Genomic DNA, 23,046 nt, shown 5'->3' on the forward strand with positions numbered 1-23,046 from the left:
TAGTTTCGGATTTTAGCTTTCTCTCTGACTTTGCATTTGCTACCCTGTCCAGATACTTAAAAGAATAATGGCAACAAAGCCGCAGTGAGCTTAAGTGGTCTTGGGAACTGCCAGAAATGACCTCGACAAGACAAAACGTGAGAGAGCCCAGAGACAAGCAAGGGGAGATGTGAGAGGTAAGTACAGCTGGATATCCAGCTACAACAAAACAGAGTGACAACCACCACCATCATACAAAACAGGCTCATGTTGATTTAATTTATACAAAACCAGACACAGCTGCTATCCCAGGTTTTAACAGGAAAAAGGAGCACGTTTCAAACCCAGTTATTGTAAAAAAAACTGGCATTTCTCTGCACCACTAATCCATGCTTCTCCCAAAACACAGAACGGACTCAGTGATATGGCTTTGGCCACAGCAAGCCACAACTGCAGGGTCCCTTCTAAAACCCCTGACTGGAAGGACTGCCATGTGTCCCCTGAATATCCAGCAAACTAAAAGCAAAATCCCTACAGGAAGGGGTTTGTGCAATCCAACAGCAGATGGGATACCCGTGTTTTGATCCCTTCTTTCCTAGGAAGGAATAAGGCTGGTTGAATAATTACAAAAATTCTAAGAAAAATCAGCAAGGAAAAAAAAAAAAAAAAACAAAAAACATACATTCTTAAGAGTTTTAAAATGATGTTCATCAAAAATATATCTCTATTTGCACGTAAATATCCCCGTGCCAGGCTCACGGTGTGTGCCAGCACACAGCACCCGGGGAGCAGAGCAGGGGGGCTCTGCCTCCCCCACTGCCCATCCTCACCCACCCGAGGGGCTCACGCAGCACAGGGGGTGTGGGGCAGCAGCTTCAGAGCCTCCCCCCACCAGCTGTCTCAGGAGAAAGGCTTTGAAGATGGTTTCTCACAGATGGGCTCCCTTGAAGTGCAGCGTCCTCGTCAGCCAGAACGGGCGAGTGGCTCGGCAGCTTTTTAAAGCATAAAATATTTAGAGTCAGCTCGGAGGAAATACTGACAAAGACAACCAAATACCAGGTTCCCACGAAAGCCTGACTCCTCCCCGCTGGGTAGAGCGTCACCCCTTCCAATTCCAAGCATCCCCGCGGGCTGGGATACCCTCTGGATACAGCCTTTCCATAGGAATATCACAGCACCCAATGAGCACAGCCACGAGCCACTGGGTCACAGCTGAGGTCCAGGAGCTGCTCATGCCAACTCCTCAGCCACTCTCCAGTCTTCCCACATCCCTGCTCTCCCAGGATTACTGCAGAGCTGCTGCAGGAGCAGCAAGACCAGGCTCCAGGATTTATGGCAGGGCTCCCCAGCCCCATGCATGGAAAGAGATCCCAGCTGCTGATCCGAGCTCTGGATCCCTCTCCCCAGGGCATGGGAGGACGCAGGTGGGGCTGTCTCAGCATTCACAGGAGCTCCTCAGCTGTGCCTGCACCAGCAGCCACTCCCCGTGCTCTCCTGCCATCCCTGCTCCCGCTGCCATCAGCGCATCTGTGACACAGGAGCAGAGCTCCAGCAGCTGCTCTGCTGCACAGCTCTGGCCAGCCTGGCGTGAGAGGAGCAGGGAGAGCTCATCCAGATCTACCACTCTTGGCTCAGTTCCCATTGCTTCCACCCCAAACAAGCAGAACATTCCCGAAGAGCCAGAACGTGTCATTCCCTGATTTTATCCCCAGACTCCGCAGCCATTCCGCTGCTCCCACATGCCAGAGGCCACCTGACATGGCCCACCTGCCACCGAGCATTTGCTGGGCATCAGGGCAGGCTCATTTCCTGACACATTTCCTCCAGCAGAGCCTCAGCTGGATTCACATCCTCCCCCTTGACCAGTTACTCAAAGTCCTCTGTGATTCACAGCTCTGCCTCGCCATCGCTGGAATACTAATGAGGGAAATGTTGATTTATTGAAGCCCTGATATGTCACCGCTGGATTAAACAGTCTATAAAGTATATTTGGACACATTACAGGATTAGAAGAATCCGCCTGGGAAGTTCTCTTCCTCCTTCCTCCACTCTCTTGCAAAAACACTCAGTTTCAAGGACATGGCACACAGACACAGTGGAGGTGCCTGGGTGGGCATCACCAAAGCCCAGCCCATCATGGGGAGACTGCACAGGTCCCCCCACCATCCCTGCAGAGAAAAATCCCACCTTTCAGTAGTGGTACACCTTGATCTCTCTGTTTTCATCCAGTCCCAGCTGGAGGAGGCTGGGGCTGCTGCCTGGGCACTTCTGCGACTGCAGGGAAAGAGGTCTGGCAGCTGGGTGAAGGAAAAGCCTGGCTTACAGCAGGAATGAGCACAGACAGGACAGGTACGAGGTACTGAGCCAGTCCTGTGCACACAGGCTGTATTTAGCCTGCTGCATCCCAGTCAAATGGAATTAGAGGGGGCTTAGGGAATTCAGAGGCACACCATGCTCAGGACAGCACGGAGGCCCCAGGGATTTGCTGCTAATATCAGTGTACACTGAGGAGACACCAACAGCCCCAGCACAAGGCTGGTACCACACAGCCTGGGAGCATCCCTGCTCACAGCACAGAGAGGTCTTGCTCTCTGGATCCAGCCTCATGCTACAAAATTCCTCAAAACAGAGCTGGAGAGAGCCTGGGGGGGAGCCCAGCCCTCCCTGCCCCACAATGTGTCCAGTCCACACATCTCCAGGTGCCCTCACCTCCTCAGCAGGGTCTGCCCGTGGCCAAGGGCTCCATCCATGGCCTGCAAAAACAGACTCCCTTCTTCCCCACCCCATCCTCCATTTCTGCACTATTTGGTCCACATTTTTAAATCCTCACATTCCCAGCTCAAACTGCTGCTTTACAGCAGAGCAGCATCACTAAAGAGCACCACAGAGCAACCAGGGAAAGGAAGGGAAACTTCCTCAGTCCAGTACAGCTCAGAGAGCAGCACACTCATGCTCCAGCTGCTGAACACCACACTCTGCAGAACCAGGCACCGAAATGGAGGCCAAGGCCTCGGAATCACTGTTCAATACTTGGTTGTACACCCCTCCTCTGCCACCTCCTCCTACCTACTGCAGGAATTGAAAACCAGACCCAGGTAAAAGATACGCTTTGGAATCCTTCTTGAAGCCTTCCAGCCATTTCTTGTTGCTCTCAATCATCCCCTCAATACTCCTCTTCTCTGGCTCACGGAACTTGGAATGCTGGAAGAGCCGGACTTGTTCACTGTAGCAGTGAGAGAGAGAGAGGGGATAAGCGGGGAAAAAAAGAGGTCTGGGCAGAAATGATCCCAGAGATAAGAAAGTGAAGGGCTGCTGGAAAAAAAAAAAAACACCTCCTCTAATATATATACTGATAGTTTGACTTTTCTCCTAAATAAGTAATTCATAGTTTTTATCAAATTGTTATCTACTTGTTATGTGATAAGTGACCTAACAATCACTGCAGAGAAACAACAGCAGCACAATGAAACATCTCAAGGAAGACCCTTACTCTGCAGAGACATATCCCAGCTTGCTGTCCAGGGGCACAGGACTCCCACCGAGTGACGAGAACCCACCTGGAAAACAGGCATTAAATACAAACCCCACAAAACCCACATAGCTGGGTGCATTTGCTTTCCTGCACCACAGACACGCTGTCCCTACAAGGACACCAAGGGAACAGAGGGAGATCCCTACGTGCCACTGGGAGGAGGCTCCCGGTGGAGAGGGCTGGCTCCTCTTTTGCTGCTTTCTTGGGTGAGTATTAAAAAGCAGGATGACAGGATCAGCCACATGCTGCACTTCTGGAATGAGCTTCTCACCCCTCATCCCATCAGCACCCTTCCTACCAGCAGCACCCGTGCACCCACCCCCTTCCCAGCACTGGAAGCTGGGACAGAACTCGCAGGGCTGCAAAATCAGAGGTGGGAGGCAGCAAGCAGGTGGGTTACGGCCAGGAGACTCGCCTGGGAAATACTTGTGCCACTTCTCTGTCAGCATGTTATCCACTGACTGCCCTGAGATGGAATAACTGGAGCTGAGCCCGCTTCTGCTCCAGGCCCACTGGTCCAGGGGAGACACCCTGGGGGGGTTCCCCAGGGAGGTGCCCCCACGCAGGCCTCCGCTGGAGCAGTACGTGGGAAGAGCGATGCCCTCGCGGGCTGTGGAGGTGAACAGAGGAGTCTGGTGATGGCTCAGGGAGTCCAGCACGCCCAGGACCCCGTTCAGCTCACTGGTGATACTCTGCACGGAGTCTCTCAGGTGCTGGATCTTGTCCTTCTGGAGGACGGGCCAGAAATCCGTTCCCAAGTCAGCTGAAGGAAGAAAGGGGAAAAAAGGGGTCATGGACAAGCCCTAACAAGAGCAGCCTTTGTGCAAGCAACCCGACCCTCCTGCCTTCCTGCCCTTCTTCCCCCAGCACAACTCCAGCTACAGGCAACCAAAGCCCAAGAAAAAGCACAAGCAGCAGAGAGGGAATTGGAATTGCAGCAGCTTCTCCTGCCATGGATGTGAGGGAAGGGGAAGCTCAGACTCCTGCAGAAGAGCAATACAGCTCTGCAGGATCAGAGGGAAATCAGAGAGATTTTATAATCCATGGAGATTTAAAAGGCAGGTTCGCTCACAGATCCCATCCCTCTTATCTGCCACGACAGGCAGGAAACAAGGTTTTGCAATCAGGTGTGGTACACGGAGCAGTCCCAGCCACAGAGACCACACCTGCCTTGGACACAACTGAGCAAAATGAGAACAGGGACATCAGAGAGGTGAGAGGGAAAGGCAGAATAGGCCTAGAGCCTCACAAGTTGGGCACTTACATTTAGACTGGCCCAGATTCCCACTGGACGTGCTGTTTGTATCCTCAGAGGTGCTCAGATCAAAAGTCACCACCTTCTTACATGCAGAACTCTTCAGCGTATCTTCATCTGAGAGCTGGTCAGGAGGAGGAAAACAATGCAAATAAAACCTGCTGTATCATCCCTGGAACAGAAAAGCTACTGGAAATCTGCCTACAGCTTGTCTACAAAGCTGGACTGCAGTCAGGCACAGGTCAAGTGAAGGCAAACTTGTCTTCAGGCCCTGACAGCAAAATCTGAATGTCCAGAGACTGCTTTGGCTCTGAAAGTGCAAGAGGCCAAACCAAGCAGCCACATGAATCAGCCCTTCCAGCAGGAATCAACGTGGTTTGTGCTTTAAATAACCTCACAACTCCTGCAGGGCTGGGTTCTCTGCACCAAGGGCAAGAGTTTGACCACCAAAGGTCTCGTTCTCTTGCATCTGCTGCTGCCCTGCCTAAGGCCAAGCGGTCCCAGGCAGAGCCAAGGATTCCAAGGTTTGCCTTGGTCAGAGCCAGCCCCAGCCCAGCTCACATGAGGTCACCTGCCCTTGTTTCCTCCAGGCTCAAACCATGCAGCTTTTCCAAGCTGCCTTCTGCAGCCACACACTCAGCAGTCTCTGGTGCTCTCACAAAAAGTGTTTCCAAAATCCAGCTCTGCTGGCAAACACCAGTCTTTGGCCACCAGCTGAACAGCCCTGACAGGGACCAGGAGCCCCCCACAGCCCCCAGCCTGGGGGAGGAGCTCTGGACAGGGGAAATGCAGCTGGGCAGGGATGCTGGAGTTTACCTCCTCCAGCAGCGAAGACTCCAGCTGGCTGAGCTTCTCCTCCTTCTTCTTCAGCAGCACCTGTCCTTTCTGCATGGCCGACTTCATCCTGTCCAACTGCTTTGCCTCCTGCACAGACCAACAGCCAAGCCGAGGAGAGAAATTAAACAGGAATGACAGGAAATCATCTACGTTAGCAGCTAGGGTGACTTTCATCACCTCATTCTGCTCAGCACAGGAAGTGCTGCTGCTGCAGTGAAATCGCTCCCAAGCCCTCGAGAGCGTGGGAAGGGCGTGTACAGTGAGCAGAGCATGCGGCTCAGAGCAGGTTCAGCCCAAGGAAAAGGAGGTTTCACTTCCAAACCCACATCCAAGAGGGTCCCCAAGCCCACACCAACAGGACCACGGCAGCTGCAGAGCCAGGAGTTGATCCCAGGGCTGGGGAAGGTCTGTGACACCCAACACCCGAGCGCGGGCAGCGCCCAGGGCTCACCTCCTCCAGGTTGCGGCGCATTCCCTCCAGGAGCTGGGAGCTGTCGGGGTCCTGCAGGGCCTCCTGCGCCTTGCACAGGTCCTGGCGCCACTGCAGGCTCGCAGCCCTCAGCGCCGAGCGCCGCTTCCGCAGGGAGCGCGTCTGGCGCAGCAGGAATTCCTTGGCGTTCCTCAGGGCCGTCCCTTCCGCGGAGATGTAGCTCCGGACACTGCGGGGAAGAGACCCGAGTGTCCTGGCTCCCTGTGCTGCTGCACACCTCACACAGCACCCCCAAAAACTGGTGGTCAGTGCCTGGTGTACAAACCCAAGCTAAAACCTTGGCTTGGAAAAGCAGAGCACAAAGTTTTCCCGGCACACGGATACTCACCGTTCAAAGTGGAAGTCGCTTTCCTCGGGGCTCTGAGAGGCTGGGGAAGGCTCTCTGGACGAGTGCTGAGAGGGTGACACATTGCAAAAACTGAGAAACATGTATGGGGGAAACAGAACCCCAGGGCCCCCTAGGAATCCAATTAGGGGCAACAGCTTGGAATGACGTCACCATGGCACTGCCCAGATCCAAACACAGCACCAGGGATGCTCTTGGTGTGACTTTTGAAGGTAATAAAGATGTTTCTATCCCGACACAAGCCCTGCTTTTGATTTGAGTATCCCACGCTCCTCTCCACCCACTAATAATAGACACACATCTGCAAATACTGAACACATCGGCAAAGAGAAACCCCTCTCTGCACGGCAAATGATTTCACATACAAGGAACAAATGCTGGGATTTTCAAGGGAGTTTCAGCCTCAGATCTCACAAGGCAAACACCTTCACAGGCTGCTTTACTCACAGCTTGAGGAGTTTCTCTCAGGTCTTCAACACGGAGCTCAGCTTTCTTTCTTGGAGATTCCACACTTTCTTCTGCCTCCAGTTCTTTCAGAGCCTCCTGCTTGCTCCTGATTGCTTCCTCCAGCTCACTGCCACAGGAAAAAGCAACAGCAGAGGCACTTTGATTAGCCTGCAGTGGTGTCCAGAGTGACCTCCAGATTCCAGGAGGGAAAGGGCCACAGTGCTGGGTCTGTGGTGTTACACCAAGTGTAAGCCCTGGCTGGGCAGGGAAACTGCTTCCCACCCTTCCCCAGCAGCTCAGCCACCTCAGGAAAACCCCTCTGCATTTCAGTGCCCCTCTCACAGCACCTCATTAACCTCCCAAGGCAGAAGAGGAGAGACAAATGGAACTGACACGCAGAGGTGAAGGAACAAATTCAAATTCACACCCACAGTTAGTACAAAACCTGGAACCAGCCCCCAGCAACTCTGTGCCCTCAATGGGCACCTCAGGATTCTGAAGGAACACAGCCCAACACGGAGCTCAGAGGTCAGGGAGAGGCCCAGGTTAGGTTGGAGAGGTTTGTCAGGGCCACAGGGCAGATTTTTTGGTGTTAGAGTAAATTTCTCACACACACCCAATGCGTTTCTGCAGCCTCTGGCTCCGGCTCTGCAGCAAGTCCACCTGGGCCTCCAGCTCAGCCTTCTGGTCCTGCAGCTCCTCCAGGGTCTTCCGCAGCTGCCGGATGGACTCCAGGAGGCTGGAATGCTCCTTCCTGCTCTCCTCCATGCGCAGCTGAGAGGCCAGAGCAGCCTCCTAGAAGAAAACCAGAAAATCCCTCCCAGTCATTTCCCCAAGAGCGAAATAAGGGGCACACAGCTCACAGGGTCCCAGAGCTACACAGCCACACACCAATCCTGGGAGAACAGGCCTGGCTCTTCTCTTTGGGGAGCTCAGAGCTAATCCACCTCCCCAGCACTTTGTTTTCCTAAAGCCCCAGTTCTAAGGTGCTGCCCTCAGCCCCAGGGCAGCACAGCCCCTCTCCAGAGCCCCGGTGTTCATACATCTCTTTCGAGCTGCATCCGTCCGTCCTCATCCAGCAGCTGCTGCCTTCTCCTCCGCAGGGACTCCTCCTGTGCACAGGGGAGAAGGCAGGGCAGTGTCAGAGCCAGGACACTGCTGATGCTGAGCAGCACCTCAGCTACAGAGCTCAGGCCTGAGACTCAAGACCATTCCAAAATACACAAGGAGTGCTGTCAGATTTGCTTTATGACCCCTCTCACAGCAACTCGCTGCCCCCCAAAGCACTGAGCAAACCCAGAGCTCACACTTTCACAGCAAACACCAGCAGCAGGAATGCTTAGCCCTGCTCCGACTTGTGATGAAGAAAACTTCAGGTAAAAACCTGTAAGTGGGATGGCAGCAGAAGCCCTGGCTGAGCTTTTCTGAACAGTTCCCCATGAGGAAGCAGCCAAAGGACTGGCACAGATTAGGGAAGCTCTGAGAGCCCAACAGCCCAACTCACCTGGCTGACGAGCTGCTGTGATCTGGCTTGGATGTTCTTCACGCGGATTTCAAGCTCATTCTCTGAATCCTGGAGCTTTCTTTCCTGCACAGAGACACTGAGTTGAAGAGAATAGCACAAGCTCCTCCCTCACCAGAAAAACACAAACTGGGAACTGTGACCTGCCACTTGTGTGCGCCAGCCTGGGCTGTGCAGGGTGCCAGGGGGACAAGGTGTGGAGCATCCAGGCTGTCCCTCAGGACCTCCAAGGACCAGAGGCAGGGCCTGCTGCTCACCTTCTCCCTGTGCCTCTGCTGCAGGGCAGTCAGCCTCCCCTCCAGCTCTGCCTGCAGCGCCTTCAGCTCGGCGTCGTGGCGCTGCCGCAGCCGCGCGGCCTCGCTCCGCAGCCCCTCCAGCAGCTCCGACCTCTGCTTCCGCTCCTGCCCGGGCCAGGGAGACAGGGAAACACCTCTGTGAGGCACAGAGCTGTCCAGCAACGGAGCAGGACACACGGGACTCACTGCAAAAGCAGCCCATGGCACCGACTGCAGCCAGCTCCCCACCAGCAGTACCTCCTCCTCAAACTGCTCCTGGATCCGCGCCAGGGCCTCCCGGTGCTCCTCTCTCATCCTCTCCATTCTCCTCTCGTGCTCTTTCTCCACCTCCCGGCGTTTCTCACTCATGAGCTCGCTGAGCTGCAGGGGTGACAGGGAAAAGAGGTTTCCCTGAATTGCAGCACTGCACCAGAGTGGCCTCCCAAAAATCAGCCTCCCACCTGAGCCCAAGCCCAGAGTGGGATCAGGGATTGTGTCCCGGGGAGCACAAAGCCTTCACCCCGGTGAGGTGAGATGCTGAGGGGTGTCTTTCCCCCTGAGGCACCACTGTCACCCCAGGCAGGGACGTGGGCACTCAGAGCTCACCCCACACCAGAGGAGAGAGCGCGAAGAACCTTCAGCACCAAACCAACACTCACCTCACGCTCGTATTCCTTCACTTGATGGGCTTTTTGCTGCACTTTCTGATCCGCTCTCTGCAGCTCCTCACGCAGCTGGGCCTCCTGGCTGCTCTGTGCCTCTGCCAGCTGGGCTTGCAGGCTGGAAATGACCTGCCAGGAAAGCCACCCACAGAGACTCGTCAGCCTTTTCCACAGGATCCATTCCGTGCCCTCGAGCGTGGCACAGCCTCACCACCCCCTGCCTGGAGCACGGCCAAACACTGAGCCACACCAGAACCACGGCTAGGGAGCGAAGGAAAAAATTAATGCCACCCTCCCTGGCCACCTTTGGTGACAGTGTGAGGAAAGAAAAAACCCAGCCATTTACATTCTAAGGACACCATCCTGACCTCATGGTGCTTCTCTTCTGCTGCAGACCTCAGCTGCTGGAGATCACTGGCAAACTGTTCTTCCAGCTCCTCTGCTGCCTAGGGAAACACGAGCAAAACAGTCTGTGTGTGGGGACAAGGTGCATTTGTGATTAAATTCTATCCAAAGCATCAAAAAGCACAGTGGTGATTCCAAACGGGATCACTACAAGGTGCCTTTACTCTCCCTGTGCTTTCCCTCCCAGGGGATCTTGATGGATCCCTGTCATGCTGTGCTGGAGGGACTGGAAACTGCCCTGCTCAGAGGCTCCCCAGGTCCCTGCAGGACTAAAGCAGCAGCCAAGGAAGTGTTTGGAGCTGGTAAGTGGCTCCGTTTAGTTCTGATCTGATAACAGGGCTGGTTCAGCTCTGGCGAGACACACAGGGATCCTTATCTTGTCTTCAGATGCAGAGAGGCCACTGAAATAACTGTTAGTGAATCACCATTGTAATAACAGCTGGGGGAGTTCTCCTCCCCAGCTCCACGTGCCTCCAACAGCCCAGATGGCATCTCCCCTTTGTGCTTTAAGTGTCACCAAAGCCCTGCAGGTGTGATTTAATCCCCACACTTCAGCACTGCCATGCCAGCCAGGTGAGCAGGAACGGCTGGAGGCCGGCCCTGCCTGGCAATACAGATCTCACCTTCTTCTTCTCCCTGTCCAACCTCTCTCTGAGCTCACTCAGGAACTGCTCCTTCTCCTGTTCCAACTCGCTCATCTCCTTCTGCCGCGCTTCCTCCATTGCCAGCTTCATTTCCTCCAAGGCAAGCTGCTGCCTCCTCTCCAGGCTCTCCTTCTCCACCAGCTGCTGGGATTCCCACTCTTCCCTCAGCTTCTGCAGCATGGCCTCCTGCTCTGCCCTGGTAGGTTTGGAACAAGAGCACAGAAATCGGGATCCAGCACTGGACAATCAGGGCTCGGACCTGCTGCCACAGCAGGGAAGCAGCCACGAGAGGCTCAGGACCTGCCCCTGAGCAGCTGCTGGGGATGTGCACGACCCTCCCATCCCATCCCAAACCAGCAGTTCATGTCCCCAGGGACAGCAGCAGAACTTCTCACCTCATGCTCTCCTGCTCTGCCTTGATCTCTGAGGCGATTTGGGCTCGAAGCTTTTCGAGTCTCTCGGTTTTTCCCTCTCTGACAAGCAACTCTCTCTCTTCCTCCTCAGATTTTGCCAAATCTTCTTCTGGAGTGCTGAGACAGAAAATAAAAAAGAAGAAAATAGGCTCAGGAGGCTTCAATATCTCCCAGTCACCTCTCCAAGGGCTACAGCTCTGCTGGGGATCTCACTGGCTGTGGTGAGACATTCATTTCCCCTCCACACCTGCAGGACCTGCTGCTGGCACGGGAGATGCAGCCCCAGCACCAAACCTGAGCAGTGTGGGTTTAAAACTTGCTCTATCATCCTAGTTTACACTTCTTTTGGGGTTTTTTTAAACGCTCATTAAATGGCTGCAGGCTCCCAGGCAAGGTACCTGGATGCATTAGCACATCTGGAAGCTCCATATTCCTGTATTATACCTTTTGCTACACATTTTTTTTCCCTTCAGGTGCCATTTCTGCATCTTCCTTCACACCCAGACTGCATCCCCACGATGTTTCATGTCAAGATGCTGTTTCTGGCTGCTCAGAACATAAGCATCATATCCAGCAAGATAATACAGAAGCCTCAAGAGAAAAATTCCCCCAGGGAAAGGACACAGCTCCCAGTGCTGTTCCACCCCCTGCACTGCTACCAGATCCTAGTTTCCATCCCTGCCCTGTTCCTGGAAGCCTTGTTTGGAAGTCCCTCTGTAAAAGACGCAGTATCAGAGCTCCAGATCGTTCCTCTGGGGTAACCTCATCTCCTCTAATGCTCCCATTTCCAGTCCTGTTGCTGCCGTTTAGCCCAGGATTTGAACATCTGCCAGGTGGGAGAGCTCCAAGCACTGAACTGGAAACTTCTCCCAGGTTAACCATAACTGACAGGTTCAGAGCTCCAAAAGCTCTGTGTGTGTGTGTGTGTGGAATCATGGCTCAGCCTGCAGGATGCTCTCCTGCCGCTCCTGTCAAGGTGGGAGAGTCCTTTCCTGAGCCTGCCAGTGGGGCACTGTCCATCCCAGGGTTTGCAGATCCTCACACACAGGACTGCCTGTGCCAGGCAAAGACTGTCCTTCCTCTTCCTCCCTGAGAGCCCTGATCCTGCTCCTTGCTCCCAGCTCTGAAAGCAGCACCACTTCCCAGGTGGTGGCTACAACAGCACGAGTCTGTGGCCAGCAGCAATGAAACCCCACCTTGGAAAGGCTTGGAGGAGACAGAGTAAAAAAGGAAAGTACCTGAGGGGCTTTTTTTTTTGCTGAGGAAGCTTTTCAGCTTCTTCCTCCTCCGCCTCCTTCTGCCTCATCTCCCCCTGGAATTGCTGAATTTTCTCCTCCTTTGCTTGAAATAAATGTATTTCCTCTTGCTCCAGCTCTGTCTCCATCTCCTTGACTATTTCCTCCAGGGATTCATCATTAGGCTGCTTCAAGGACTGCTCAATTTCCTTCTCAGGTTGCCTACCAAAGAGAAAAAGCTCCTTTGGCAAAAGGGTGACAGAAAACAGAGCAACACAAAAGGAACAGGAACATCCTCCAAAGAGCATCAACTCCAAACCAAAAATCTCAGAGCCACCTACTCCAGAAGCTTCACTGCTGACCTCAGGTGGACCCTGAGGACCACTGGTGGATCCTCTCGTTGACTCCCAGAGAATCTCCAACTGACAAATTAAACCCAGCCCCAGCTGCACTCCAGGCCTAAATAATTCAGATTTTGGCCCACCAGAGCTCGCCTTGTGAGTGCAATAAAATCTCACTTCATGAAAAACCCTGGCCAGGCTGCCAGGCACAGGAGCAGATGCCATCAGTACCTACTCCCAGCCCAGGGATTGGTGCTTCTCATGGACCAGGTATTTTTCTGCAATTGCAACCTAAAGTGTGCTGGGAATTTGCCAGCTCCAGGCAACAGAAAGCCCTCAGCACTCCAAAATTTCAAACCCAATCTGGTTCTAATTAAGGTTTTTTTTCAGACAGACAGCAGCAAAATTATAAGGTCTGAAAGAAGCTGAAGGGGAAGGAGGGGAAAATTGAGATTAGTCTAGGAAGAAAGATTTTTGTTCTTTGCTAGCGAAAGCTGGAGCAGGAAGGTCTCTCCATGCTGTGAGACTGGCAGTGCAAGGCAGAGGGACTTCTGCCAGGAATCAGGGAAATAACAGCCCCAGTAATTCAGCCTCAAGTCAGAAGAGAAAAGGTCATTCCTGCAGCCATTAGCAAAAAGAGCAAGCCAGAGGAAAGTAGTGGGGTTCTGGAACAATCCCCCTTCGCTGGTGCCCCCCCAGAACACCCCCTGCAGCAGGTGTCCTTTATCGGGCTGCTCTGCAGAGCAATTCAGCCACTTCCACCTGGTTATCACATTCTTCCTTTTGCCCCAGTTTTCGCTCAGAAGGAGATCCAGCCAGCACACACACGTTCACACAGCACCACAGTTCCTAACAGAACAGAGATTCCTTCCCCAGCACCTCGTCCCCAGAGACACGCTGCCTAATTTTTCCAGCTGCATCTGCTGATGTGTCATTTGACACGGAATGCAAAGTCAGCACACTCACATCCACTGAGATCCTCTGTCTCAGGGAGCTGCAGGTAGGAATCCACAACTGCCACCCATGGAGCAGCACAGAACAGCACCTTGGGCAGGAGCTGAGCCCTGACCTCTTTATTTCAATGCCACCAACGTGCCCAGTAGCTGTAAAATGGGGTGAATTGGTGGGTTTTTGCCCTTCCCCCCCCAGCTCAGCATCACTCAGCAAGTTCTGCGTGGAAGCGTTTCTCGGGGAAGGTGAACACTCGCAGCCTCAGCATGGGGAAGGCTTTCCCAAAGACAAACAAGCGGCTCTCCCTCATCCCACCGAGTCCTGAGCCACAGACCCCGAGGGCTGAGCTGCTGCTCCCGCCCTCCCCAGCACAGGCTGTTCACTTGGCACTCTGGCAGGGGAACAGCTGCCGGAGCGCCGCTGTGCCCACAAACCGCAGCTCCCGCTTCACATGCGAGCTCCAGCCACCCTGAAGGGGGACAAACGGACTGAAGCTGTCACAGTCACACCACCAGGGACTGACACGAAGCCCTTACGTGTTCTGTGGGGCAGGAAGCTCCTCAGGATCCACCAGGCTATCCAGGGCTCCCTCCTGCGGCTCTGCAGCCTCCGCCCCATCGGGATTTTCTAACCCGAAACGCTCCACTGGTGTCTCACAAGCACAGAGATCCCTCTCACTTGGCAGCACAAAAGAGGGGACAGAAGATCAGATTAGTTCAGGTCAGAGTCAAGTGGCTGCTGCAGGTGGACAAGGACGTGCAGGTGACACAGGTGGGCACCAAGCCATGCCTGCCAACAGGACCTGCCTGGCCAACACGGGGCTGCCAAAGCCACAGGGAAGCTCCACACAATTCCCACCATCTCGTGTCAGACTAACAGGCAGCTGAGGATATTATGGATATCAGTCTCAATGTGCTGGATCCCTTCCCTGGGTTATCCCACTCTTTCCAGGTCCTTGGAGAATGTCCCCAAGGTGCATCAGCCCTATCAGCCATACTCACACTGCTGTCCAAATTACAGCTGGAAGTGTTGGCAGGCATGTTTGTATTTACAGTCCTACTTCATCTCAGAAGCACAGAGAGGAGAGACAGGGCAAGCACGAGCAGCTTCACAGGCAGAGAGAAAGAGAGGATGCTCAGCTGGGAAGCAGGAACCAAGTGATAAGGAGACAATTCCTGCGGGCAGAACACGTTTTTGGAGACCCTCACATGAACAGCTCCTCCAAGAACAAGGCTGCAAATCCCACACAGCCAGTCATTAAGACGGACTGCAGCTTCTGCTCACGAATTTTCCTGGCACAGGCAGCAGCTCCTTGGTTCCCAGTGCCCTGGAGAACGTGTAACTCTGTGTGGAGGCCAAGAGCTTTGACACAACTCATCTGTAAATGCCAGGCTGGGGCTCTCCAAGGAGGAGGAGCTCGAGGGAGCACAGAACTCACTGCTCAGAACAGAACTCCAACTGTTCCAAACAAATCCCCATAAACAGGCTGGAAACAGCTCCCCTAGACAGCCCAGTCCTTGTGGTAACTGGGGGTCTGGAAGCCAGCATTCCTCTTGGGATAACAGCTGGTCAGCTGTCCACGTGCCAGGATATAAAACAGCTTCATGCTCACACCTGGTCAAGGCCACCTCTGTGGAAGGAAGAGAACTGTTCCCATCACAGCTGGACTCTCCTGGCACCAGGAACAGACACCCTGAGAGCCTTTAGCTACAGGCTCAGCCCAGCAGGGCCAGTAAGGCTGCCATCAGGCAATGGCCAGTGGCCACATCTTCCCCTTTTAACACCCCAGGGCCTAGCACACGGCGTTACCAGGCTCAGACCATCCTGGCAAGAGCAGGACTTTCACAGCCTCCGAGAGCAGTGGGAGCTGTGAGGGAGGCAGAGGCCAGAGCCACAGCTGGGACAGCCCCAGGGAAATGATGGGCAGGCACCGTCACTGCCCACCCAGGCAGAAGCTGAAACCTGCTGAGGCAGGGCTAAGGAGGCGGCAGGAGAAGCGAGAGGTTTAGTGGGAAAGACCCTGTGAGAGGCTGCAGCATCTGGGGGTGCTGTACAGGGCACATCTGGACAGGCTGCAATGGGCAGAGCAGGGAGGACAAGGCAGGAGAGGCAGCAGCAGCTGGAGCTGCCCACGCCTCCCTTGTGGCTCTGTTTGTACCATACCTCTCAGCAGCTTCTGCTCTTCTGTTTTGCTCTTCCTCTGCACTGGCTTTGCTTTGGTCTTTCTCCTCTTCTCCCAGCTCCTGGGCCTGCAGGTAAAAGCAAACAGGGTGGAGTTTGTGGTTCCATCGCCATCAAAGACCTCGCAGGAGTTCTGCTGAAGGTCCACAGAATGAGCTGGACCATATGGCACCCGCAGGCTGTTCCAGAACGCTGGATGTGCCAGGCTCCTCCCCTGAGGGTATCCAAGGGTCTCCAACCACCCCAGGAATCCTTCCAGAAGCACAAGGGCAGGCCTGGGAGCTCAGCTTTCTCAGGAAAGAGATGAACTCCCTGCCAGCACTAAGAACTTGGGACACAGGTTTGGCTTTTCTCTCCTGAAGGTCATTTTACAATCCCAAGTCACACTAAACTCCCTGGAAAGCCCAGGAGAGAAATCTCCTAAAAGAGCAATGTCACACACACACACACAAAGTGCTGTGGCAATGAAACAAAGGATGTATTGTCTGGGACCAAAAATCACATCAGGACTCAGCCCTGCCTCCCATCCTGGTTCCAGGGCAGGGTGTGATGGGCTGCACACAGAGTCACCAGTCCAGGGATTTCTGACTCTGGGATACATCAGGGTGGGTGCTGCCAGGGAATCCAGCCCCCTTGGCAGCACATCGAGCATTCAGTTGGCTTATTTATGGCACAGTACTTGAAATACGAATAGAAAATACTCGAATGTGAAATAATCAGCTGCTCCTTTCCCCCCCTGCCAGCTCCCAGATCCCTCTGTCCCTCCAGCAGGGACACCTGAGGAGGGGAAGGACTTCCCTCCTCACCTGCCAGCCCCACAGGAAGCAGGGAGGGCCCATTCATAAATTTTTGGGAACCCCAGCAGGTGAGCTCAGCCCCTGCCTTGCAGGGCTGTGCGTGGAGCAGGGCCAAAACAACACGGAATTAAAGCTGCAGTAATTTATGCAAATGTTCAGTGGAGCAAACAGCAGAAGGACTCCCTGCAAGTGCTGTCACCTCCCATCACATCAGCCTGGGCAGAGCCCCCCACCCCGGCCCCCTCCTGCTCCTGTAACTAATGGCTCCAATTCCCCAGAACCGAGGAGCTCAGCAAATGTTTCCTCACTCCAAATGGGCTCTGTCACCGCTGCCTGGGAACGGGAAGGAGCCAGACAAATGGGGAAGGAGATCATCTTGGAAAGAGGGTACCTGCTCACGGGATAACTCCCCTGAGCTCGTGAACAGGGCTGCTACTGCCCCTCTGCCCAACAGGGCAGCCCCTCCCCAGGAATCCTGGGCTGCAGGAACCTCTGGACACGTTGGGAAGGGGAGGACAGCACCCATGTGCAGGGCAGATTTTAAGCCTTGTCTGTGAAATTATCAGATCCTTGCCCCTCCTGTTGCCCCAGGATCCCCAGCAGTCCCAGAACCCCAAGCAGCTCAGTTTTCCACCCAGCTGCATCCCCGGAGGACACTTCACATGCTCAAGACACAAAACCAGCTGTGAGAACACAGGGATGACAGATAATGGGCCATCCCCTCCCTCTGCACAGCCCAGATCCCAAGGGACATCTCACATCAGCTCAGATCAGGCTGCAAGGTGCCAGCACTGAGCACTTGGGACAGGTTTGCTTTTTTCCCCGAGGGTCGGGCACTGCCCAGGCTGCCCAGGGAATGGGCACAGCCCCGAGGCTGCCAGAGCTCCAGGAGCACTTGGACAGTGCTCTCAGGCACAGGTGGGACTTTAGGGGGTCTGTGCCAGGCCAGGAGCTGGACTTTGATGATATCTGTGGGTTCCTGCCAACTCAGGATATTCTATGATCCCACAGCTCTGCATCTTGCACTTTCAGTCCCTGGTAAGGGAAGGGGAGAAGGAGCAGCCTCCCCTCTCCCAGGTCCACCAGGACACATCCCACAGAGCCTCTGCAGCCACCACAGCTCCTGCCAAAACACACCAACAAAACCCCTCCAATGCTGTGCCCACCGAGCTGCCAGAGGTGTCTTTTACTTTTCCTTTTTTTTTTTTTTTAACAACAGAATATTTTGCCAAGGTCTCCAAAGCAAGGCGAGCTCCTCACATGGAAGCAGGCACATTCCTACAACCCCGAGCCGTTCCAGCCGAGCCTCCGTGCACAGACACAAAAGAGCAGCTGCAGTTCTGCAGGGAGCACCATTTCACACCCACCTCTCCCCAAACACGGCTGTAATAAACCCAAACGTGGCTGCTCCGAGCAGCATTTGCATGCACAGTGCCTGCACTGCGGGGAGGGAGAGGGCCAGCACAGCAGGCATATGTTTTGTTTTCCCTTCACATCTGATTATGCTCATTATTAGGCACAAGAGGACAGGTGATTCTCCAGACACAACCTTGCAAACAGGATTGCTCCTCTCTGCTGGACAGGTGGGGAGTTTGCCACTCAGGGTCTCTCCTCCAGAGCAGCTGATCCGCTCACAATCAGGGCAAGGCTGAGTAACCCCAGCTGGATCCTGGATCCTGCCTCCAATCAACACAGAGACGGAGCAGGAGGGCTCCAGAGGAACGTGGGGCTGAGCAAGCCAACTCAGAGCCACGCTGAGAAGACAAGGATAAACCAGAGATACACAGCAATCCTCAGGCAGGGCTGCCTGACCAGAGCTGCATCCCAGGCTGACACAGCCATGTGCACACATGTACACTCCATGTGCCACAGACTCACTGAAAGGAGCCCCTTTTCCCCCTGCATTAAAGCAGGCAAGACAACCAAATGCTTAAAAATAAGCTTCCCTCTACCAAAATCTGTCAGAGGGAGTTAACCTCCTTTTCTTCCCATTGATTCTATCGTGCTCTGCCACACAAATCCTTCCCATCTGCTTAAGAGAAAGAAAAGGACAAATAGACACACAAAAGAAGAAAGGAAAATAGACTCTACTTCCTCCATTCCCCAGGAAAGCCATTTACTGGCTGTCACAGTGGGGCAGGGAAAGCACACAGGGGAGCCTGCCTGTGTACACCCCGCCAGCCACCTCAGGGTTTGTGTTCTTTGTGTAGCCACCTGCACCTCATCTCTACAGAAAAAACAATGCACTGGTGGTGCTGCTGTGACCTCCGACACTTCACACATCGCTGCTGTTCACCTCTGCAAGCCTTTACTGACAGCACCACACCACAGGATTCCACCTGCCTGCTCACAGACCCCCCCGACCACTCACACGGCGCTGACCTTGCACTCGGGGCTGTCCAAATCAGGAGACGCAGTCCCCACACGCAGAACCTCCTTAGAAAGCAGGCTCTTGAAGTCCAAGCCCTAAAAAAGAAAGCAGAAAGGATCAGTCCCTGATGAGAAACCAGAGATCCCGAGACCAAGATCCCAACACAGCTCGGAATACCCCTACTCACCACCCCACTGACAGCAGGGCAGCAGCATTTCCCTTCACTGGGTCCCTCCCTGTGGGATCAAGGGACATCAGTGCCACACGAGAGGGCACTGGCACAGCCCCAGAGCACCCCTCCATGCCACTGGCTTCAGCAGGCAAGGGTGGCACAAGGAACCTCCAAAGGGAGCACATCTTCCCCAGGCTCTACTGCTCCCCTTTGTGGTCCTGCTGCACATTTCCTGGGGTTTCTTTCCTCACCCTTCGAGACAATCCCTGCTCCTGGCAGCCTCAGGGGCCCTGCACACACGTGCCCACACAAGGCCGAGCCACTTGCCAGCACAGGCTCGTACCAGCGCAGTAAATAATGACATTCTCAGCCATTTGCTGGCCACGCTGCCTCTGCTCCCACTGGCAGATGGCAACGGCAGCTTCCTGTGGAGATGAAGAGATGCTGATGGGCATCTCCCCCATGCCAGGGCCACTCTCCCCCCTGCTCTGCCGCGGGGACCCTCCGGAGCGGGGTCTCCCAGCCACACACACCCCCCTCAGCAAAAGCTGCTGAGCCCCTCAAAGCACAGTTTTTACATTGCTTATTATTTTCCTTTTTGCAATTATCCAAGTACAGCCTCAGCTCTCTGTGACCTACTTTTCCAGGGATATTACCTCACCCACAGACCCAGTCTGCAAGGTGCAGGGTGACACTGCTGGCCTGTGCCACGCACAGCTGCGAGGGCACTGCACCCACTGGCTGCACCATCCCAGAGGAACCTGAAGCCCACAGCCAAGGAAAAAGGAGCTTTTGGTGACTCACCACAGGCTGAACCACCTCATGGTCGGAGCACTTGGAGATGGGCAAGTCCTGCTCACAGCCACTGACCCCGGATGCCTTTGAAAGCTGAGAGGAAATACACGTTACAGCCTGCACATGTCCTAGCCCTGCAGCTCCACCTGGGCATTCCCAACACGGCAGCTGCTACTGGGAACACAAATCTGGCCTCTCTCAGGGAAGAAAAGGTGACTGAACATCATGAGGAAGACACCGAGGATGTGTGACCCACAAGACAAGCACAAGACACTGCTTCACAGGAGGGCAGGAGAAGGGGCTGGGGAGGGCAAAAAAGTGCTCTTCAAACACCCCTGATAAAAGGCACTTGCTTCCTCGCCATGTGCAAGAATCTCTGCAGCTCTCAGAGCTCCCAGCCCACCACACAGAACAGCACTGGAGCCATAAAAGCACTTTAAATATTCCATTTTGCTGTGCCTGAGTGCAGCGAGGGCTCCTGCCTTCCCAGCCATCAGCAGCTGCAGGGAACTGCTCGATGGGAACACCCTGTGGCCCTGCTGACTTCAGCAGAACAGCTCAGGTGCACAAAGCACACAGATGAGTTTGGGAAAGCAACGCTCTCAGCTCTTCAGGACAGAGCGCGCGTTTCCCAGGCTCGGTTTTGCAGTTTATCATTTCTTACAGACATCACGCATCAGTGAACTTGAGAAATCACCAAAATCAGCAGGAAGGCAGCCAGACTGGAGAGAGATCGTTCATCAGATCCCATCTTCTGGCTCGGATTCCACTCTGGAACGTGAACGAACACGAGCGGACAGCGCGTGTCTGGCAGCCCAGCTGCGGGGCCAGGCCACGGGCAGCGTGTGACGCTCAGCCCAAGGCCCTGCTTCTGCAGCGTGGCCAGTTCTCCCCACAGAGTGGGAGGACTGGAACGTTCTGTGCTCCCAGCTCCGGAACCAGCCCCGAGGCTCCGTCCTTCCCCACCCCAACCTCGCACCTCTCGCGGAGCTGCGAACGCGGCGCCTGGCAGCTCCTTACGCGCCTGCCCCAGCTCTGAGCAAGCTGAGAGAAACAACAGAAGGAGAGAAACAAAGCAGCACAGACAGCTGGGCTCGGCGTGAGCTTCATTATCAGCCCTGCTCGCCCAGGACAGACGGCAGCACTGGAAGCTGAGACTGCTCCTCCTCCCAGACTCAAAACACGCGGCGCAATTGAGGGTTTTGCCCGCTGGTGGCTTTGGGCAGCACTTGGTGTGTGCAGGAGAGAAGAATTGCCCAGCTCAGTCCTGGAGATGCCAATCTGGGAATTCAGAGCACTCGTGCCCCCCCCAGGAATGACCCTGATGACCAGGAAAGCACTTGGGACTGGCTTCACAGAAAACCAGAGAGTGCTCCAAGAGCTTTCCTGAGTCAAGGCCTGACGAGACGACGGGAACAGCCAACACCAAACCCACACAGGCACATCGCTTACTTTGCCATCATCCAGCCCGTTCTCTGATTTGGAATCAGCTGCTTCTTCCCTCTCTTCATCCAGTACCTTTTCTCCACAGGACACAGTGTCAGCAGTGGCAGCCAGGCTCACCAGCTGATCTGCCTCGGCCCCTTCCGCAGCCGGAGAGGCGGCTCCGGGCTGCCCAGGAGAGCCGGGCACGTCCGTCCCTGCTGCGCTTCCTTCACCCTCAGACTGAGGCAACTCCTCAGCTGCAGAGGCATCTCCTTCCACCTCAGCGTCTTCCTTGTCCACTACTTCATCCCCAGCAAGTTCCCCTTCCTTGTTCTGGGCAGACAGGCTGCTGTCAGCATCTCCGGGGAGGATCTGAACTGAAGACGGAGGGCACGCAGCACCAGAATCCAAGGAAGACTCTGGCACTTCTTCAGGATGTCTTGATTTTAAAGACTCCTTCTAGGCAGCAAGTCAAACACAATTAGAGACCCAACATTCTCTCTCTGGGGCAGAATGCAGGAGTCAGGAACAGCACAGGCTCTCCTACAGCAAGCAGCAAAATCACAAAGCTTTGGGTGACTTCAAGACCTGTTTGACTTCTTTTCACACAGTCCCATTCCGAGGCAAGGGACTCCATTGACACAATCATGTCTTGGGCTCTGACTTTTTTTTGATCTGTTGCCTTTTTATTCACAGGATCTCAGTGGATAAGAGTGGCTGTGCAAGGCCACCAGCCCCTGGGAGCACCCGCCGTGCCCCACAGCAGGCCCATTTATGCTTCCACACTGGATCTGTTCAGTGAGAGATGGAAATTTGTAAGAGACCGTGACAGGACATTTCACTTCTGCCTGACATTTTAAGCAGAAGAGAGCAGGCAGGATCACCATCCCACCTTCCAGTGGGACAGATTGGAGACTGGAGGGTGGGCACTGATTGAAAGCACCACTCGGAGCTCAGAACGAGCCCGTGACTAACACAGGAGGCTGAGAGATGGGGGAAAAAAACAACCCCGAGTTAAAGCTTAGTCACCCAAAGGTTCAACTGCCTCTCCCAGCAGCGGGGATGCCACAACGCTGCCCATGGAGAGGGGAATAGCCAGGAGAAGGCTCCTTCATCAGCATGCAAACAGACCTGCTCGCACATCCCACTTCCTCGCTGTTTTATTAATGCCGCGGTGTCTTGTCAAACATTCCCTGCATCCTGTGCACGGCGTGTTCCGTACACTGAGCGCATATTTTAGCGGTGTATTTTTATCAGAGTGCCTCCGGAACGCTGTCAGCTCCCAGCCTGGAGCTGGAACGCTCCGGGAGCGCGTTCCAGAGCGTGGCATTGGTCTGCCAGACCTCCCCGGGGACGAGCGAGCATCCAGCAAGATGGAGGGGACAGAGAAACCCCCGGGCACTTCCCAAAAATCCTGCAGCTCTGGGCCTCACCTGCAATTCCCTGGGACTGACAGCTCCCAGCCCCTGTCCAGCAGAGGTTCCCAGAGTCACCAACCAGCCACACGAGGCTCCTTGGGGACACCGGGACCCAGAGAAAGGTGGGCAAGGGGAACTTCTTTAGTCGCCCTCATGCTTCCCCTTTTATGGGGAATTATGCAAAATTATGCTCCTTTTGGACAACTTGCTGCAGAGTTCTCCTGAGGTCATCCCCCCAGGAGACCTGGCAGCATCCAGGATATCCCAAATGAGGCCAAGCAGGATTCCGATGCTTGAACACAGGATCACACACACCAAAATATATCAATACACCAGCAATGGTGTGCACACAAAAGGATTTCTCTCCAGGCAAGTTCACTTCAGCTACTAAAATATCCCAGAATAATCTCTTTGGCTGGCAGAATCCTATTTCAATGGCAATTATGGGCAAACCTTTTGTTAGCAGCACACCTTGATGATCACAAATGCAACTCTGCAGAAGAGGGAACTGTGCCAGTCAGACACAGGTGGAGGAGGAGGAGGAGGAGGGAGG

The 23,046-nt window shown here is 54.5% G+C and overlaps 1 protein-coding gene across 9 annotated transcripts in view; it reads right to left on the minus strand.

Moving 5' to 3' along the window:
- Positions 1-232: 232 nt before the first annotated feature.
- CEP164 (centrosomal protein 164) overlaps positions 233-23,046 on the minus strand; it is a 29,747-nt gene continuing 6,933 nt past the window's right edge. For 3 of the 9 annotated variants that reach the window (XM_048328736.1, XM_048328737.1, XM_048328734.1), the window contains exons 9-32: positions 21,103-21,534; positions 19,660-19,743; positions 18,695-18,778; positions 15,498-15,583; positions 13,871-14,011; positions 12,046-12,264; positions 10,790-10,924; positions 10,374-10,590; positions 9,714-9,791; positions 9,343-9,474; positions 8,942-9,064; positions 8,666-8,809; positions 8,391-8,474; positions 7,930-7,998; positions 7,503-7,681; positions 6,887-7,013; positions 6,422-6,486; positions 6,055-6,262; positions 5,583-5,690; positions 4,776-4,890; positions 3,927-4,274; positions 3,470-3,536; positions 3,086-3,202; positions 233-2,269 (exon numbers count right to left, since the gene is read on the minus strand). In XM_048328736.1, the coding sequence (XP_048184693.1) occupies positions 2,170-2,269; positions 3,086-3,202; positions 3,470-3,536; positions 3,927-4,274; positions 4,776-4,890; positions 5,583-5,690; positions 6,055-6,262; positions 6,422-6,486; positions 6,887-7,013; positions 7,503-7,681; positions 7,930-7,998; positions 8,391-8,474; positions 8,666-8,809; positions 8,942-9,064; positions 9,343-9,474; positions 9,714-9,791; positions 10,374-10,590; positions 10,790-10,924; positions 12,046-12,264; positions 13,871-14,011; positions 15,498-15,583; positions 18,695-18,778; positions 19,660-19,743; positions 21,103-21,534 (3,462 nt within the window). In that variant the 3' untranslated portion in view covers positions 233-2,169. Of the gene's footprint in view, positions 2,270-3,085; positions 3,203-3,408; positions 3,537-3,926; positions 4,275-4,775; positions 4,891-5,582; positions 5,691-6,054; positions 6,263-6,421; positions 6,487-6,886; positions 7,014-7,502; positions 7,682-7,929; positions 7,999-8,390; positions 8,475-8,665; positions 8,810-8,941; positions 9,065-9,342; positions 9,475-9,713; positions 9,792-10,373; positions 10,591-10,789; positions 10,925-12,045; positions 12,265-13,870; positions 14,012-15,497; positions 15,584-18,694; positions 18,779-19,659; positions 19,744-21,102; positions 21,535-23,046 lie in introns of those variants that run through there. The other 6 variants (XM_048328731.1, XM_048328733.1, XM_048328738.1 and 3 more) reach the window with 6 other exon arrangements.

This window comes from Corvus hawaiiensis, chromosome 25 (genome assembly GCF_020740725.1).
Source record: "Corvus hawaiiensis isolate bCorHaw1 chromosome 25, bCorHaw1.pri.cur, whole genome shotgun sequence".
NCBI classification, from domain to species: domain Eukaryota; kingdom Metazoa; phylum Chordata; class Aves; order Passeriformes; family Corvidae; genus Corvus; species Corvus hawaiiensis.